The 17,796-nt window shown below is 38.2% G+C and overlaps 1 protein-coding gene across 1 annotated transcript; it reads left to right on the top strand.

Moving 5' to 3' along the window:
• The first annotated feature begins 3,751 nt into the window (after positions 1–3,751).
• LOC124268904 (potassium voltage-gated channel protein Shaw-like) lies at positions 3,752–13,210 on the top strand. Its single transcript, XM_046703926.1, has 2 exons — positions 3,752–4,332; positions 12,281–13,210. Exons 1-2 carry the CDS (start codon positions 3,865–3,867, stop codon positions 13,148–13,150), a joined length of 1,338 nt encoding a protein of 445 aa, XP_046559882.1. The 5' UTR covers positions 3,752–3,864; the 3' UTR covers positions 13,151–13,210.
• The last annotated feature ends 4,586 nt before the right edge of the window (positions 13,211–17,796 follow it).

The following is a 17,796-nucleotide window of genomic DNA, read 5'->3' as shown; positions in this document are numbered from 1 at the left end:
AACAATTTTACGCTACTTCAACCCCCTTTGAGGGTACAGCCACTAACAATCTCAGTTACTGATCTAAATAATAAGATCAATAATAAAATATGTATCTATTTACAAATCAGTTAACAAGTCTAATTCTTTTAAAAATGCAATAATTAAATGAGAACTTATAGAACTAAAAATATCCTTCATAGTTTGTGATTTGAAATTATAGATATCCCTTGTGGTGGAATATTCAACTCAGTCAAGCAGGACATGCTTGACCGTGATTCATTCATCACAAGGGATACAAAACGGAGGATCCTTACCTTTTAATAGGTACTCATGAGTATATCTTGTGTGGCCAATACGACATCGTCGTATGATGACCTCTTCAAATCTGGACTGACAACCCAAGTAAGTATAACCGATAGTTGGTTTTATTGCATGTAATTTATTGATACCTCTTTGGGTGTCCCACTTCTTCTGCATCAGATCACGGATATAAGATCTGAATGCAGCTTTGTAATCAGAGTATGGGATCAGAAGTGGTGTCACAGATTTGTTGAGTGCTGCCTTAGCAGCAAGATCGGCCATTGCATTCCCAGAAATACCAACGTGGCTGGGTAACCAACAAAAGACGATGTCGCATTGGCCAGTAGCAAGCTCATTATACAATTCAATAATTTCTAATAAAAGTGGATGTTTACAAGAAAGATTTTTAATAGCCTGAAGACACGAAAGAGAATCGGAAAATATTATGCATTGTTTATATTTACGGTGTTTATTAATATATTTAAGAGCTGTTAATATGGCGTTAGCTTCTGCTGTGAAAATAGAGCTGTCATTTGGTAGTCGAGAAGATATTGTTCTGGATCCAATGACAGTGGCACAAGCCACCGCGCCACCATCCTTGGATCCATCTGTAAATAAGGATTTGTATGTATTATATTTATTTTTTAATTGATTATGTTCTTATTTATATTGTAAATCATTACAGATTTCTTAAACTTTGTCAGAGTTAGATCAACTTCAGGCCTCACCAGTTGCCACGGAGGAGAAGAAAGAAGACGGGAAGGAGATATATTTTCCAGCTCAATGCCGGCAGCAGAAATGAATGGTTTAATTCTCAAACCAAGAGGCTGAACAAGAGAAGGCTTTTTGTTGTACAGATCCTCATAAAGAGGATAAAAAACACAGTTAAATGCAGGATTTGACTCATAAGAATATAGTTTTGTTACATACTGCAAGGATAATTTTATACGGCGTTGTGTAAGAGATGGCTCATCGGTCTCGACGTTGAGACTGTCAACAGGAGAAGTTCTAAAGGACCCAAGACAAAGTCTTAGACCTTGGTGGTGGACAGAATCTAATAGTTTGAGGCTGCTTTTGCAGGCTCCACCATAAACGAAGGAACCATAATCAAGTTTGGAACGTACCAGTGATCGATATAGATGTAGGAGGGTAGATTGATCCCCTCCCCACTTAGAATTGGAAACGACTTTCAACAAGTCAAGTGCCTTCAGGCATTTAGTTTTAAGGGATTTAATATGTGGTAGAAACCAAAACATACGTAGAATCACATTTTATATGTATTCTGTATAAATCATAATTTAACTGGCTCCTGTATGGTAATTGGGTATGACCAATAAGCAACTTTTTACAGCATGAGAAAAACACGAAAGTGCAACACATTTTCTTTTATGTACGACTAAAACTGGAATACAGATGTCTTATACCTTGAATAGTGTTCCATAACCTTACAATCGATGGAATAATAGAGCTAGTTGAGCGCTTAGATCCACTGGATGGAAAATCAGTCTGAAATTCTGAAGTCATGTAATATATTTGAACGAACAGTAGTTGGTAAAGTATCTTTAAGATACATTGTATTTTGCAGAACAAATATGTTTCACATTTCCTCCTTTGTGCTTCACGTTTCCCTACGTTTCCCTGATTCAATTTACATCTAATACAAGAAGATCCGGGTGAGAATTTGTCTTCAGCGACCCATGCCTGTCGTAAGAGGCGACTAACGGGATCGGGTGGTCAGGCTCGCTGACTTGATTGACATATGTCATGGTATCCCAGATGCATAGACCGATGCTCATGATGTTGATCGCTGGATTGTCTGACTCGATTATTTACAGACCGCTGCCATACAGTTGGATTATTGTTGAGTGCGGCGTGAAACAACAAACAAACAGTCATAAAACCTCTTCTTGAGGGAAGTATTATTTTTGGAGCCCAGAAAATATTCTGACAGTTCGAGATTTTCTAAGAATTGACAATTCTACATTACACGCAGTAATGTATTCCAGTTCAGGATAAACTGTCACTGCATTTATCCGGAATATCTAATACTGAATATATCTGGCAAACATCTATGAGGAAGGATGGAATCCGGTATGGGTGAAATGATGTAACTCAATTATCAACCCAAGCGACATCCACAGTGGTATCATACACTCTTTTAGAATCAATGTTCCACAACATCTCCAGCAGCGATATCTCTTATTGTGTCATTCACCATTAAGTTCCTATTGCACAAAGACGTTTTCCTCAATTATATTAAATTCTACAACATTGTACAGCGTTTATTGTCTCCTTTTGTACTGTATTAATCATTTTCTTGCAATAAAGTAGTATTTTATATTTGCAATGTATTTTTGTATTTTGATGATGGTACAGTTAGGAATGGTCTGGCGATCAAAGATACAGATGAACCATAAATATTTACAACTGATATCAGACCGTCTTGGTGTTCAAGCTATTTAGATAATTAGGGTAGAGAGTTTTAAGTAGCCGTTGACTTTCATAAAATATAGAAGAGAGCTCGACTCCTAAGTGTGTTTGGAACTTTGACTTATTACCGTTGGGATTCTTGGCATTGAGAGACAACAACAAGACCTCAGACAAAAGAAATATAGTTGATAAAGCCTTCATTGTCCGTCTCCATCGTCGAATAAAACAAAGCGAAAGGCTTGTGCTTCGAATATACTGGAAATGTATAGTGATTCGAAACCTGTTTTGTGTATCAGGACAAACAACAATGAATGGATGATTTCTTATCAGGCTAACTTTGTTGTGTGTAAACCCGAACCATTCCACATCGAATATACTGGGAACATATATTGATACGAAAACTGAATTGTGGATCAGAAATATAATAATTAATAAATTATTTATCCTTAAACAAATTTTATAGTGTGTAAACACGGGATTGGCACAGGATACATGATACCAGTTCCCAGCACCCGTTAATCGCCTTTAAAGAAAAGCATTGTTTTCGGAAGATCAATCCAGCCCGGATGTTCAAGGGGCCTTGCAAGGTGTAGAATGTACAGGTAACTATTATATCTATGCCATTTCTGGTGTAGACACATGTACAATTGCTGCTGTATTGAGGAAATAGAAACGTTATACCGTACATCAATATGAATAAACTGAGTCAGTTTGATCTGGTTGTATCACAAGCATCCAAAATATTTGCTTTCGGACCTAATAGAAACAAACATACAGAACTACCTCATTGACTTCTTACCCTTCCAAACATATTTTGTTGACTGAAACAGACAAATTAGTCATTATTGATGATCTTGTAGTAACTTTTAAATTAAGCGACACATCCTTGACAGACAAGTGTGTTCAACGAATAGTCGACAGATCGATACCCGTAACCAATGCGACAACCTGGTCGCAGTGCACGCTATAGAATCAATACCCCACAGTATCTCCAGTAACTCAACTACTGGTGATCGTGTTGAATCACTCACATCACGACACATCCCTCAACCAGGTCGCATTGCTTCACGTACAGAGGAATCTGTTTCGGAGGGCAATCGAGACGGATTATTCTCTATTTTTTACGTCTTTTTTATATTTACAGAAAAAAACATGACAGAAAAAGGTATGACAAAACAACGTATTACACTGTGCGTCGGAGGGTTTTCCTTTACGACATATACTGAAGTCTTGTCAAGATTCCCTGAAACCAAACTGGGTAAAATAAGTCAGTCGAGTCCATACTATGACCGGACTTGTGATGTGTATTCTTTCGACAGAGACCCTAACGTGTTCAGCTGTATTCTGAATATGTATAGGACATCTGAACTTCATCTTCCGTCCAACATATGCGGCAATGCCATACGACGGGAACTGGAGTTTTGGGAGATTCCTGAGACTCAGATCTCCGAGTGCTGTTGGATCATTATGTTCAAAGTGGATCAGGGCGAGGAAATCTGCCAGGATTTGGCTGCTAACTTTGAAAAGTCTACCAACGTGGAAACAGAGTCACCTTGTGGCAGATTCAGGGATAGTCTTTGGAAATGCCTCGACCAACCAAATTATTCAAGGATTGCAAAGGTTAGCTGTTGTTAGGAGTATTTTCCTCAGAGTTTTAAAAATGTTCTTTGTGTATTGATTTAGTATGCGCATTCGATTTGTGGGAAGATCATTATACATTTGTCTTGGGATTCTGGGTAAGATTTGGCCCCTTGTTTTTTGTTTGTTTGTTGTTTAACGCCACACTCAGCAATATTCCAGCTATATGGCGGCGGTCTGTAAATAATCGAGTGTGGAACAGACAATCCAGTGATCTACGCAAATGGGATGACATGTGTCAACCAAATCAGCGAGCCTGACCACCTTGTCCCGTTAGTCGCCTTTTACGACAAGCATGGGTACGTTACTGAAGATCAATTCTAACCCGATCTTCACAGTTTGAACACTTGAGGAACCTACCTATACCCACATGTGCATAAACAAAGTCCACTGTACGATCTCGACTGTAAGATAAGCATGCATAATCTGACTGTATCATAAACAAAGTCCATTGTACGAGCTTGACTGCATGATGAGCATGTACAATCTGACTGTATCATAAATAAAGACCATTGTACGATCTCTACAGCATGACAAGCATGTGTCGTCTGACTGTATCACAAACAAAGTCCATTGTACGATCTCGATTGTATGATAAGCAAGAATCGTTCGGCGCTCTTAGAATGTTGGTAAAAAGAGCATGTCTACCGAATTTCAAGTTTGGATGGGTAAATCGGGAAAGGGAATTGGCTATTGGGTTTGTTTTTTTACAATATTATATTGTTGATATATCCGAATCTTATGTTTATCTTCTTGGCTAAATCACCTTGTTTTCACTTTGCGAAACCGAGTAGAAAGTTTGATTCATATGCATAGAAATACAGATCCGCGAGGAGGGAGGCACAGCTGGGGCCAATGGGGATGTCTCTTTCTTGTCTAAAGGTTTTATCCCCTAATTTTGTCATGACTACGTCAAGCATTTCACCTGTTAAATCTTAACCTGGAACGGATTTTTCCTCAGATGGTGCAGACATTCCACGAGTGTATGTACGTGGAAAATGTCATGATTTTCAGACAAAGGCATGGATCTGTATTTTAGATTACTTGATAAACAAACAATGCCAAGTTCTGTGTCTAGACAGTTCACATAATGTTGTTTTCATATGAAAGTGATGTTGTTGGACGTTTTGTAAACTGGAACAATGCCAACTTTCGGAAATGTGTGACAACATTGATCTATTGTACTCACAGGAAATCCAATTGGGTTTGTGAATACTAATATATGATAAATCGTGATACGAATGGATTTGACCCACTTGGAACAATGAAGAATAATATTCCAAATTGATTTTGTATTGTTCGCTCGTACCCATTTGAAATGTCTGTCCATTGTTTCCCTCCCGGGGGATGCAGCAGACTACGCATTGCAAGACGTCTTTGTAGGGAAATAATTTAGATGACGTCTTTGATATCTCCGTAGACACTGAGCATGCAAGTTGTATGTTGTTGACATCAAACGCTAGTGCTGCCAAAGTTTACTGACAAAGGACGGAGAATGGTCTATTGAAAGACCCATCTTGTCTTTCAGTCTTGTGGAAATTATTCTTTTCACTCTGAATCTGCATGCATTGATTTTAAGAAGAAACAAATGGACTCTTTTATTTCTGGTTCAACTGTTTAAATCAGTGGAAGGGAATTGGCTGTATGAATATGTTTGAACGATCATACCAGGTCATCGATATACCTGGAGTTAAAAACCTTAGTGAAATATCGCTGTGTAGAACTGGGATGTGTCGAGGACGGTAGTCTCGAAGTAAAAGCTGGGCCTGTGCGTGTTCCTTACTTGCTCATCAGTGTAAGTTGTGTCAAAGCACGGATAACTCGATGTTTTTACGCAGTAGCTTTCAACTTCGACACAGCGGTGTTGGACTCTAATCTGGTTTTAATCTGGCTTCTGACAGTGGAAAAAAAGAAACAGATCAACACAGAGGGGCGCTTAAGTGGAACCCATGAGAGCGCCTAATATCCCATATAATGTCAGTATTTCAGTTGTATGACGGCAGCCTAATACTCCAGACATGACTAGACAAACTAATAGATGATCGAGACCTAACTAAACAAACCAGACAGATAATCGCGGATAGTATACGAGGTATTTCATCAAGCCATTGCTCAACAAGTCAAGTGTTAGGATTGGTGTTCTCATACTAATAGATTCATTTCTTTTACCGAGCTGTCACAAAATTCCATTTCGTTCATAAGGTACAGTGAGCAAGTTCAATATTCCAACACATTCACGGTTGGCGACACCAGAAATCGGCTTCACGTGTACCCATAAGGGAATCGAACCCGGGTCGAATCTGAGACGAGCGAATGGCTTAACCATAAGGCTACCCCGGTGCAACCTGACGATATAATGTACTGTGAAGACAGCATTTTAATGTTCATCACAAACCTCAACTCAGATCTCACCTCACCTGACAGCCCAATTAACAGGTATACAGGTAGCCAAATACCACTGTGATGACATGCTACCCGCCCCCTTTCATGTTGACTGCCGCGTGATGGATTGCAACATGAACATCATCAAGCGTGGTCGTTGTGAGTTAAGTGGGCCTATTGGTTTCTAATTCTCACTGTTGGTAATTAGAATTCACTGCCCGGTTCCGGAAACCGGATTTCCGGATAAAGAGGTATGCGTTAGATGTGACATTTATTTCGTTTCACGTAAACATCGAGCTGTAGACGAGGTTTCAGGGTATCTAGTCTCTGGATTCGTATTTTTTTCAGTTGACATTGAAACTAATGTTTGGTATTACACGTACATTATATTGTGTAGAAAGTGTGTTTATATTGTCCGGTTAGCTATACCCATTTGTTTCAATAAATGCTTTTTTCTGGAAAACAATTATTTGTTTGAGTGAGTGAACATGCTTTTTACGCCGTTTTCAGCAATATAATAATAAGTGTCTGTGAACATAAATAATATAAATGACTAATGATTCATTTGTCGAATAAATCTTCAAAGATACGTCCTTCGTTGTCAGATAGCACATACATTTGTGTCTTGCTGTGGTACGTTAACACGTCTATCAATCTGTCTTCGTTATAAAAAAACCTTATTATTGATTGATGAGTGTAAATAACACTGTGATCAATCTTTACCAATCATCATAATGTTAGGTATATTTGTTATGTCCATTGTACGATTCAAAGTATAATATGATTACATTAGCGTATCCTATCATACGAATGGCGTTTGTAACAAACACATGGAAAGTCAAGTTAATTATTTGCCTTAAAACCCACGAGAATATATGGTACAAGTTGAAACTTTTAATTGCATCTGATATCAGTTTTTAAATTTATTTTTACCATCTTTATTTCCACGGTGTAATATATGTAGACTACATTCACAATATACATATACTCAATATACTTTCACAAATCACCATCATACTGTGAATAGATATCTTTGAATATGCTTGCATACTTTATCTCTGTGTATCCAATAGTGGTAATAGTGATTGAATACACTTACAATATGTTTTCTGACCTAATATTCTCAGTGAATAGGTTGTGGAAGGGTGACCAGAAGGTAAAGAACTCGCTGTTACTGCATGTAGAGTAAGCATTATATTTTGTAATTTCATAATATTTTGATATCTCCCGTACTACATGCTTGAAATTTGGAACTTGTTGTTTTATTTTGTGCGTATTTATTATCTCTTTCACAACAAGACATATTGCATTTAAAGAATTATTATTTTCCCCTTTAAATCCAAGTAAGATGTTTGCTGGTGTAAAGTCGATGTTGCCTTCAGTTACAGTCATTATCCATCTGGTCAAACTGTCCCAAATCTTTTGAACAATTACAGAATAGATGGACAATTATTTCTAATTCTTTTGAACAGAAGTACATATGGAAGTGTCTTTTAGACTGATTTTATGAAAATGTTTCTAGGTATAATATCGTATAATATCTTCATCTGTAACCGTTTCAAATTACTACATTTTGTACATCGATTTGGCATCATATATCAGTTTTGTAGCATTGTGTTATCATACTGTGTTTCAAAGACTCTTTCCCACTTTTTATGGGCATATGCCTTATTGTTATTAGGGTCAAGTAAAGAAAGATAAAATGTTTAGGAGCCTTTAACCCTTAGACTAAGTTTGGATATATTGAATGATAGTATTGGGAAAAATGGCAGTGTTTTGGGAAGAATGATTTATCTTCTCTTCAAGCCGGCAATTGTGGAAGATTTGATACTATAATATTTGAATATATTTGTTTTGACTTGATATATTTCTTGTAGTTCTTCATAAGTAATTTCCCTGTAGTAGGATTCATTAGATCATAAATAAAGTGTATACCTGCATTGTACCAATTATTTATAAAATTGTCTCGTTACCTATGATACACATATGATTAAACCAAATAGATTGGTTTAACATGTCGTTTGAGTTTAATGTCTTATATTGCTTTTGTAAATATGATCTCCATGCAGAGATTACATCTCCCAAAAAAGGATTTCTTATGTAAGGTTTATGTGCTTTTCCACAAATTCAGAATCAGTTAACCAAAGTCTTCTGTAGTTAGGTATACAATTTTCAACTAATGCTTTCCATTTGCAGCTACTGGAATGTAATCTCTTTATCCGTGATATGTTCTGTGCATAAATGGTATTCTTAATTAGTTGGACACTGATTCCTCCATATTCAGGTGGCATAGCAAATACATCTCATTTAATTTTATCAGGTTTGTCTTTCCATACAAATTTGAAGCAGGCTTGTTGAAATTTATTTTTTATCTCATCTGGGGTTGATGGAATTCAGGAAAATAGATGGTTTAATTTTGAGAGTAATAGTGATTTCAAAATAACATTTCTACCGATTAGGGTAAGTGTTCTTATTGTCTATAACTTCATTTCATTGTCTATCTTTTTAAACTTATTGTCCTAATTCAATTTCACCATTTTTTCAAGGTTAACATCAAATATAATACCCTGTAGCTTAAAGTTACTTTGGGTCCAATCTAAGTTCTTGTCTTGTCTTAATTTTCAGTCCAGAAAACCTTGTAAAAAAGATATAGTATTCAGCAAGGCATATACAATGTAGACTACTCTTAGTGCTATCTAAAGGTAGGGAAGTATCGTCAGCAAATTGTGCAAGAACATATTCAATATTTCCTTTTTAATGCCTTTCATATTTTTATTATTTCGGATAAGTATAGCCATTATTCCGCACAAAAGATAAAAATATATGGTGATACAGGATCTCCTTGACGACAACCTCTGCTATAGGAAAAAAAGTGCTAGCAAATCCATTTACAAGTACACTTGATTTCATATCATTAAAAAAAGTTCTTTTCCACTTCTGAAAACTAGGTCTGAAATGAAAGAATCTCAACACATTTAGTATAAAAGTTCTATCAACTGAATCAAAAGCCTTTTCAAAATCAATTAGAACTAATAGTCCTGGTATTTGATAAGATTCTGTATACTCCATTAGATCATATAGTAGCCTAGTGACCTCACCAATATATCTTCCTGGTACGAAACTTTTTTTATCATCATTTATTATCAGTGGTAGAATCTTTTTCATTCTATTGGCTATAACTGCTGATGCAATTTTATATGATGTGTTAAGGAGAGAAATTGGCCGCCATTTTTTTTTAAAATGGCTTCGGTTTGTTTTCTTTTGGTAGGCATGTAATTGATCCTTGTTTCTGGGTAACTGATGGGTTTTCATTTAGATATGCATAATTTAAAGAATTTATCAAGAATTATGCATAATTTAAAGAATTTATCAAGACTTTATTTCAATCTATCCAAAAGAATTTAAAAAAATCTGTGGTTAAACCATTTGGTCCAGGATTTTTTCCGTTTTTCATTTTTTTTCAGTGCTTTTAGTGTTTCCTTATATGTTATTTCGCCCTCTTAAGATAGTTTAACAAAAAATTAAGATTAATATGTGTGCAGTTGTTATTATTATAAAGTTGTTGTTTTTTTATAAATGGTTTGGGTTTCCTTTAGTATTTCTTCCTGATCTTTAACTTTTGATGCATCAATTTTTTAAATTTCTGATATAGACTTGTTTAGAAAAATTCTAAATTCCAAATTTAAAAAACCATCTACTTGTTTTTTTCCCTGTTCTGTCCATTTTGCTTTGGATCTAAGAAATGATCCCTTTGTCATTGATTCTGCGCTTATCCTTTTCCTTTGCTGATGCATAGTGCATTGTTAAGCCTCTAATTTCCATAAGAATCATTTCCCACAAAAGTTGATAATTAATTTGGTATTTTGAATTTTGGTCTCCTGTTTTGGAGTAATATTTATTCAAAGTGTTTTTAAATGTTTCCTTGACTAGTTGTACATACTTTGGATCTTGCAATAAAGAGTTATTGAATTTCCAAAAAACCTTTTCCTCTTTGTGTTTCAGATAGAGATAGTGTCATAGCAATAATTGAATGGTCTGAATCTATAGTTGGACTTGATAACATTTTGTAGTAATCTAGAACATGTATCAGATCTATAATTCTTGCTCTAGCTTTTAAATTGTTGATATTTTTATAATTGAAAGTATCTTTCATAGGATATCAGTTTTGTAAGAGATGCAGATCTTTGGAAATGTCATCCACAGGTCTACTATAAGCATTTAAAAGTATTTACTGAGGCCTTGATGGTGTCACCCTGATTTAACAGTGTTTTAAAATCTTCGTAGAAAGAATATATGTAGCCTCTGCGTAATACTCTGAAAATGGAAGCGACAAAACCCTTTCCACGTCCAAGAAATCTCTCCTAAAAAAAAAGTCGATTGTAGAATTGTGGCTATATCACGAGTATATATGTTACAGTGAATGTGTCAAATCAGGAAATGTGTAAATTTCCTTGAATATTTAGGAAATGTGTACATTTCCTGATTCACTCAGTAAATGTACACATTTCCTGAAATTGGCATTCTAAAAGTTGAGGAGATGAAGAAGGAGGACACTTTTTTTTACAACTTCTTTATTCTGTATATGCGACGTTTTGACATAGATTCTAATGATCTCCATTGGGTTGTGGCCTCGGTTCATTACTGATAGGGTGTTGTCATGAAAGACAAAACGTCGACCAATACGCCTTGCAACATACAACATCCTGATCTTTGACCGTTTTTTGCAAAATATGGAGCTGGTTTAGCTCCAATATAGCGACATATTAGTTTCAAATTCGAAGCTGCTAGACACGATTGCGCCTATCAAGGAAGTACAAGGTGAAACAGAAACGATGACACGTTTACCACAATTTCGACGTTTTGTACACCACTGACGTCTGTTGGTAATATGACGAGATGTATGGATCGGTGGGCATTTAGATGAGCTGCTAGTAGACCTTTACACGAGCTCCAGTAGTCGTCGTCTTTTCCTGGACCAGGGACGACCTGAACGGGGTCGATTGGCAGCTGTGGTTTGTTGGTATAGTCTGCTGATCACCGACTGTCAAAGATTGATTGCCTTGGCCACTTCACCGTGACATCTTCCAGTTTCCAGTATGCCGTACACTCCGGACTTTGCAGTTCAGACACGCACAATGAATGAAATCAAGTAAATTACAACTGTGTGACCAACAAACCCACTGACAGAAATATTGGTCCTCAGAGGTAAATCGACCTTCCCCTGGTCGTTAGTCATGGTATCAATAGCTGGCATATCTCGATTCCTATTCTTCTACTAACAGGATCGGGTGGGCAGGCTCGCTGACTTGGTTGACGCATGCTATAGTATTCCAGTTGCGTAGATCGATGCTCATGATGTTGATCACAGGATTGCCTGGTCCATACTCGATAATTTATATTCATATAGCTTGAATATTGCTGGAATATTGATACATGGATCAATCGCTACAGCACTATCTCGTTTCTTAGACTGGCAACGGAAGTCCAAAGAGATTTAATCAATATACAAGCTATCTTGCCTAACATATTTTCCCAATTATATTTTCAGATCTGGAACACTGTTTTTATGGTCCTCGTGGCTGTGTCTGCTATCAACTATTGTCTGGAAACAATGGTTGAATTCCGTGTGCCACTCGTGGGTGCTGAATACAACAGCTCAGTTCGAAAGAACCTCAGTGGAAATAATTTGAAGATCGAACTGTTGATGTTTACGAAGGTGTACCCTGCCCTGAGCGCCATTGATCTTGTTTGCCTCTGTATCTTCACCGTGGAGTTCATCCTTCACTTCCTGTCATGCGCACGGAAACGGAAGTTCATGAAGAGATTCCTCACATGGGTCGACATCGTTACGATTTCCGGTGGATGGAGTGTGTATCTCACCGAGATGGGATTCACACATGGATTCGTTGCCAAAAACTACGACATGTTCATTTTGTATGTTGTACTTCGAAGTTTCTATATATTCCGGCTTTTCCGCTTTTTACGACTTTCGGAGCGATTTACCGGATTGAAGGTGATATTTTTGGCTATCAACCGAAGCAAATCGGAACTAATCCTGTTGGGGTTTTGCTTCACGATATTCGCGACAGTGTTTGGATCTATACAATATTACTGCGAATTTGAAAACAATCACTTCGACACCGTACCAATATCAATCTGGTGGGCAGTGGTTACTATGACAACGGTAGGATATGGGGACTATGTTCCATCTGGGGTGTGTGGTTACCTGGTGGGGTCGACCTGTTCTCTTCTCGGGATTCTTGTCATTCCGATGCCCATTGCCATAATCGCTGCCAATTTCAATGACTTCTACAAGCGAAACCAGCAACGTCAACAGCGGCTGAAGAAACAGATGCCACCTCCTAAAAAGATCTCAGCAATCAAAGTTAACCCCTGCTTATCGAAGTTAACCCGTTAACCCCATTTTATTAAAATGATCGTCTATTTACCACTTTAAACTCTGTTTATTAAGTTTATCGAAGTTCAGCAATGTTAGTCAAAGTTGATGCCTTTTTATCAAGGTCAAGCACAGTATATCAAAGTTAACCCATGTTTATCTTAGTTATCCATATCCATGAAGATCCGGGTTAGAAATGGTCTTAAGCAACCCATGTTTGTCTGTCGACTGATGGGATCGGATAGTCAGGTTCGCTGGATGCGTGTCCCAATTACGTAGATCGATGCTCATGACGTCAACTGCTTGGTTGTCTTGTCTAAACTCGTCTCTTTACAGACTACCGCCATATAGCTGGACGTTGAGCAAGAGACAAACAACCAGTCTTAGTTCTTGATGTATAAGTTATTCATGAATACTTTAGGATCAGTTATGTCTGGTTAACATCAGGAGCTGTTGTGCAAATCTGTAACATTGTGTAAATAAGAACTATCGTAAAACATGTCACAATGCGAATGGTTTTACACCTTTTAACCATTTCCAGCAATATCATGAAGGGAACAGCAGAAAATGGTTTAAAATCGAACACATGCGGAAAATCGTTCCATTGTCTTCAGCGTGACGAACAAACGTAAAACCACAAGGTTCTCACATCGCCTTCCTGCTACATACAGTAACGGTTAAAGACATAATCACCATCTGAAACGTTGTATGAAGTTCATGAGGTATGACAGTGTCTGAAATATTCGGAAGCCTGATTTATAATTTATCATGTTTTGGCCATGGTTGGACAATGACAAGGCCACACACGTGGATACACAAGGTACGACTTCAGAGAAGGCTCGGGACAGTTTGTTCAGTGATCAGCGGTCACAGTTGTGGGTCCTCCTGCGGGAACTGTCATTGTTCCCTGTTCAACCAGCAGTGAATGGGTACCTGGGAGGATAATATATAAGTTTGTTGTATACCCCAAGGGAGCTGGACAAGAAAATCTAATTTAGACTGATCAATTGAGCGGAATATTAATATCTTCTACAGATTAAAAAATGAAAGAAGAGAGGAAGGTTCGGGTAATGCTCTCAGAGTTCTTCAGTTCAGGGTCATTGTCCCCTTTACCCGTATCTCAGACAACGGATGGTACCTCACCCAGGAAGCACTGCCCAGTCAAACCACTAAGAAATTATCGGAGAATGTGCAGACCCACCAACACTGCATCCTTCTGACTGTCAGAAGGGCGAAGTTCCTGGCAGCAAACGCCTGGTGCGTCAATCAAAGGATTGGGAGGTAGCAAACCTAAGGCACCAATTATTATGGGGAGTCGGACAACTTGACACTTGGGATGTACGCGTGACATGTCGTAAGCGAGGTCCGCATGTTACCTGATATGCCATCATCTGGCATTTGTGCCAAAAGGGACAGAAAGTTCAATGATATACATATACATACTTTCATGAATTTCATAAAAGTAACAAGGTCAGGTTTGTTGGCTTGGATACGTCTAATGCTTTATACAGGTCTATTCTAATCGCCACGTGATGGAATATAAATATTGCAGTGTGCGGCGTTAACCAAACAAAAGCCTATTCTGAAGAATTCTATAATTCTCTACATATTCTGGGTCGTACCGTGGGCGGAGCTCTGAGTCAAAAGGACCGAGTCACGCCATCATGTCGCCTAAGATACTGTGTTTCTACCAAGGTAATGGACTGACTCATCAAATTCATTTCACAGTCGACATTTTATATTTACATTTTTACGCAGAATCACACAGTAACGGTCTATCACTGAGAGGGAAATGACTGTCCCTGACCAGCACAGACAAAGCTACTGTTTCACTTTTCAGACCAGCTAACTTCATCCATGCGAAGGAGTCAGGAAGGCTGCTCTTCTCCTCAACACAATACACATAAACCCGGTGCAGTGGTCGTTCATCATCATCATCATCATCATCATCATCATCATCATCTTCATCATCATCATCCTTTTATTGGACCCGTGAAGATCCGGGTAAGAATTGGTCCTCAGCAATCCATGCTTGTCGTAAAAGGCAACTAACGGGATCGGGTGGTCATTCTCACTGACTTGGTCGACACATGTCATCGTATCTCAATTGCGTAGATCGATGCTCATGCTGTTGATCACTGGATTGTCTGGTCCAGACTCGATTATTTACAGACTGCCGCCATAAAGCTGGAATATTGCTGAGTGCGGCGTAAAACTAAACCCACTCACTCACACTCACCTTTATCATTATGAATACTTTTACTGGGAGATCGAAGTGTTTAACCTGCAACATAGGGAAACTGTATTCCGAGTCAGGTATCAAACGCCAGTACGCTTATCAGAATGCGATCAGAATGATAAACTGAACGAATACATACATGTCAATATCAAACCGGTTGGAAACTATGGCAGGTTAAACAAACCATTGCGTCACATCACATCAATGTGAATTTTAAATGAGCCTAATCAGAATAAATCATTTCATGGCCACGATTCATATTTGCTACCAACTGTGGGTTGTTTGTTCAGGGGAAGACGCCGTTCTAAAGCATCTTGAATTTCCTGTGCCGAACAAAGCCCATTGTGTCTTAGAGAGCTGTCATTGCCAAAAACGCCCATTAGTGCAGTTCGACATATCCTGAAGATGGAATTCAACATGCAATGTTGCGTTACACAATTATTCTCAACGTGTGTTAAGAAAGCTCCCTGTTGACATGGAGTTCATTACAAAGAAGCGGCCTTGCGCATTGTATATTAATATTGATTTTTAAGACGGAGGTGATATAGTTTAATGCATTGTTGTCTAGGTGTAAAGAGATGCTTCTCATTTCATATTCCGGCAAATTCCGGGGTGAGTGACTCGGGCTTTACGCCGCTTTTAGCAATATTCAGCAACATCACGGCGGGGGACACCAGAAATGGGCTTCACACATTGTACCAATGTGGGGAACCGAACCCGGACATTTGGCGTGACGAGTGAACGCTTTAACCACTGGGCTACCCACTGCCCCAATTGGTGATGGAAAGGTAAATTCATTGTGTGCTTATCAATCGTTGAGTATTGTCTGATCTACCCTCAGTGTGTGTATGTACATCAATATGTGAGAAAAGGAGGCCAAGGCCAGAGAATATTCTTGATTATTTGCCACAACAGATTCCTTTGGTGTAAATGTAAAATAGTGGTGACAAGTATATGTATGGGCCAATCAGTGATGACACCCGGTGTCCGCGAGACAGTAAGCGGGTATATCAAACATTATTCACCGAGCCTTTATAAGCACATGCCCTGATGGAATTTATGTCTTACTACCATGTGGATATTTCAACAAGAGGGTCCACCAACCTTTCAAATATATTTTTGTCATTTTCCATGATTTCTCTACATATTCTGGGTTGTACTAATAGGCAGACCTCTAAGTCACAATCACAAACAAATATAGAAGACTTTCTTTGAGAGGCATTTTAGAAGTTGTGAAGATGAAGGAAAACTGATTTGTATGGATAGTCAACTTCTTTATTGCAATGAGTGCGACGTTTCGGTGTAGGTACTAACACCGTTATCAAGCAAGTGATACAACAACTGAAGCAAGGAGAATATATACATAGCTGTATAGTGAGTATATACAATTAACAAGGTTGATGTACATTGGATATTTGATAAGTGATTACAGCAGAGGAGGTTGATGTACAGAGTGATTGATTGTGATTAGAGTTGAGTTTATACAATTGATGAGTTGACGTACAATAGTTGTGATACAAGCACAAAGGAGGGAGCATGGAAGCCAGATGGACAAAGGGAGTAGGGAAGGATTACTGGTGGTGGTCTTTGATTAGGTGGTGATAGGCTGACGAGATGAAATAACCTTGATCTCGATTCATCGTGGGGTTGTGGCGTTGGATGTTTATGGCTTCAAGGAGTTTCCTAATTTTGTAGTCTTGTCGGTTGATTTCTAGGATATCGATGTTGTTCCATAGGATGGCATGGTCAGGGTTGGCGTGACCATCCTTGAAGCCATAAACATTCAACGCCACAACCCTACCATGAATCGAGATCAAGGTTATTTCATCTCGTCAGCCTATCACCACCTAATCAAAGACCACCACCAGTAATCCTTCCCTACTCCTTTTGTCCATCTGGCTTCCATGCTCCCTCCTTTGTGCTTGTATCACAACTATTGTACGTCAACTCATCAATTGTATAAACTCAACTCTAATCACAATCAATCACTCTGTACATCAACCTCCTCTGCTGTAATCACTTATCAAATATCCAATGTACATCAACCTTGTTAATTGTATATACTCACTATACAGCTATGTATGTATTCTCCTTGCTTCAGTTGTTGTATCGCTTGCTTGATAACGGTGTTAGTACCTACACCGAAACGTCGCACTCATTGCAATAAAGAAGTTGACTATCCATACAAAACAGTTTTCCTTCAAATATGTAAGACGTCAACAACAGAGAACAGCTAATCTCGGTCACCTGCCGAAACAGATTCTACTGGGCGTTATAGGGAAAACTAGTTATGAAAAGTATGTGAGTGTGAATGGGTATGGTTTACGCTGCTTTTAGTAATATTCCAGCTACATCGCGACGGGGGGACACGAGAAATTGCTTCACACAATCTACCCATGATGGAAATCATACCCGGGTCTTCGTCGTA

Source organism: Haliotis rubra, unplaced genomic scaffold (genome assembly GCF_003918875.1).
Source record: "Haliotis rubra isolate DU_JTF1 unplaced genomic scaffold, ASM391887v1 Scf101, whole genome shotgun sequence".
Classification (NCBI taxonomy): Eukaryota; Metazoa; Mollusca; class Gastropoda; order Lepetellida; family Haliotidae; genus Haliotis; species Haliotis rubra.
Note: the sequence above shows the minus strand (reverse complement) of the source record. Positions and strands in the feature narration are given on the sequence as shown.

What these genes read in the sequence shown, in the direction of transcription:
- LOC124268904 (XM_046703926.1), top strand. Translation starts at nt 3,865, where the DNA reads ATGACAGAAAAAGGTATGACAAAACAACGTATTACACTGTGCGTCGGA. An exon ending in ATTATTCAAGGATTGCAAAG is followed by an intron (nt 4,333 to 12,280) that starts GTTAGCTGTTGT and finishes TTATATTTTCAG; the next exon opens with ATCTGGAACACTGTTTTTAT.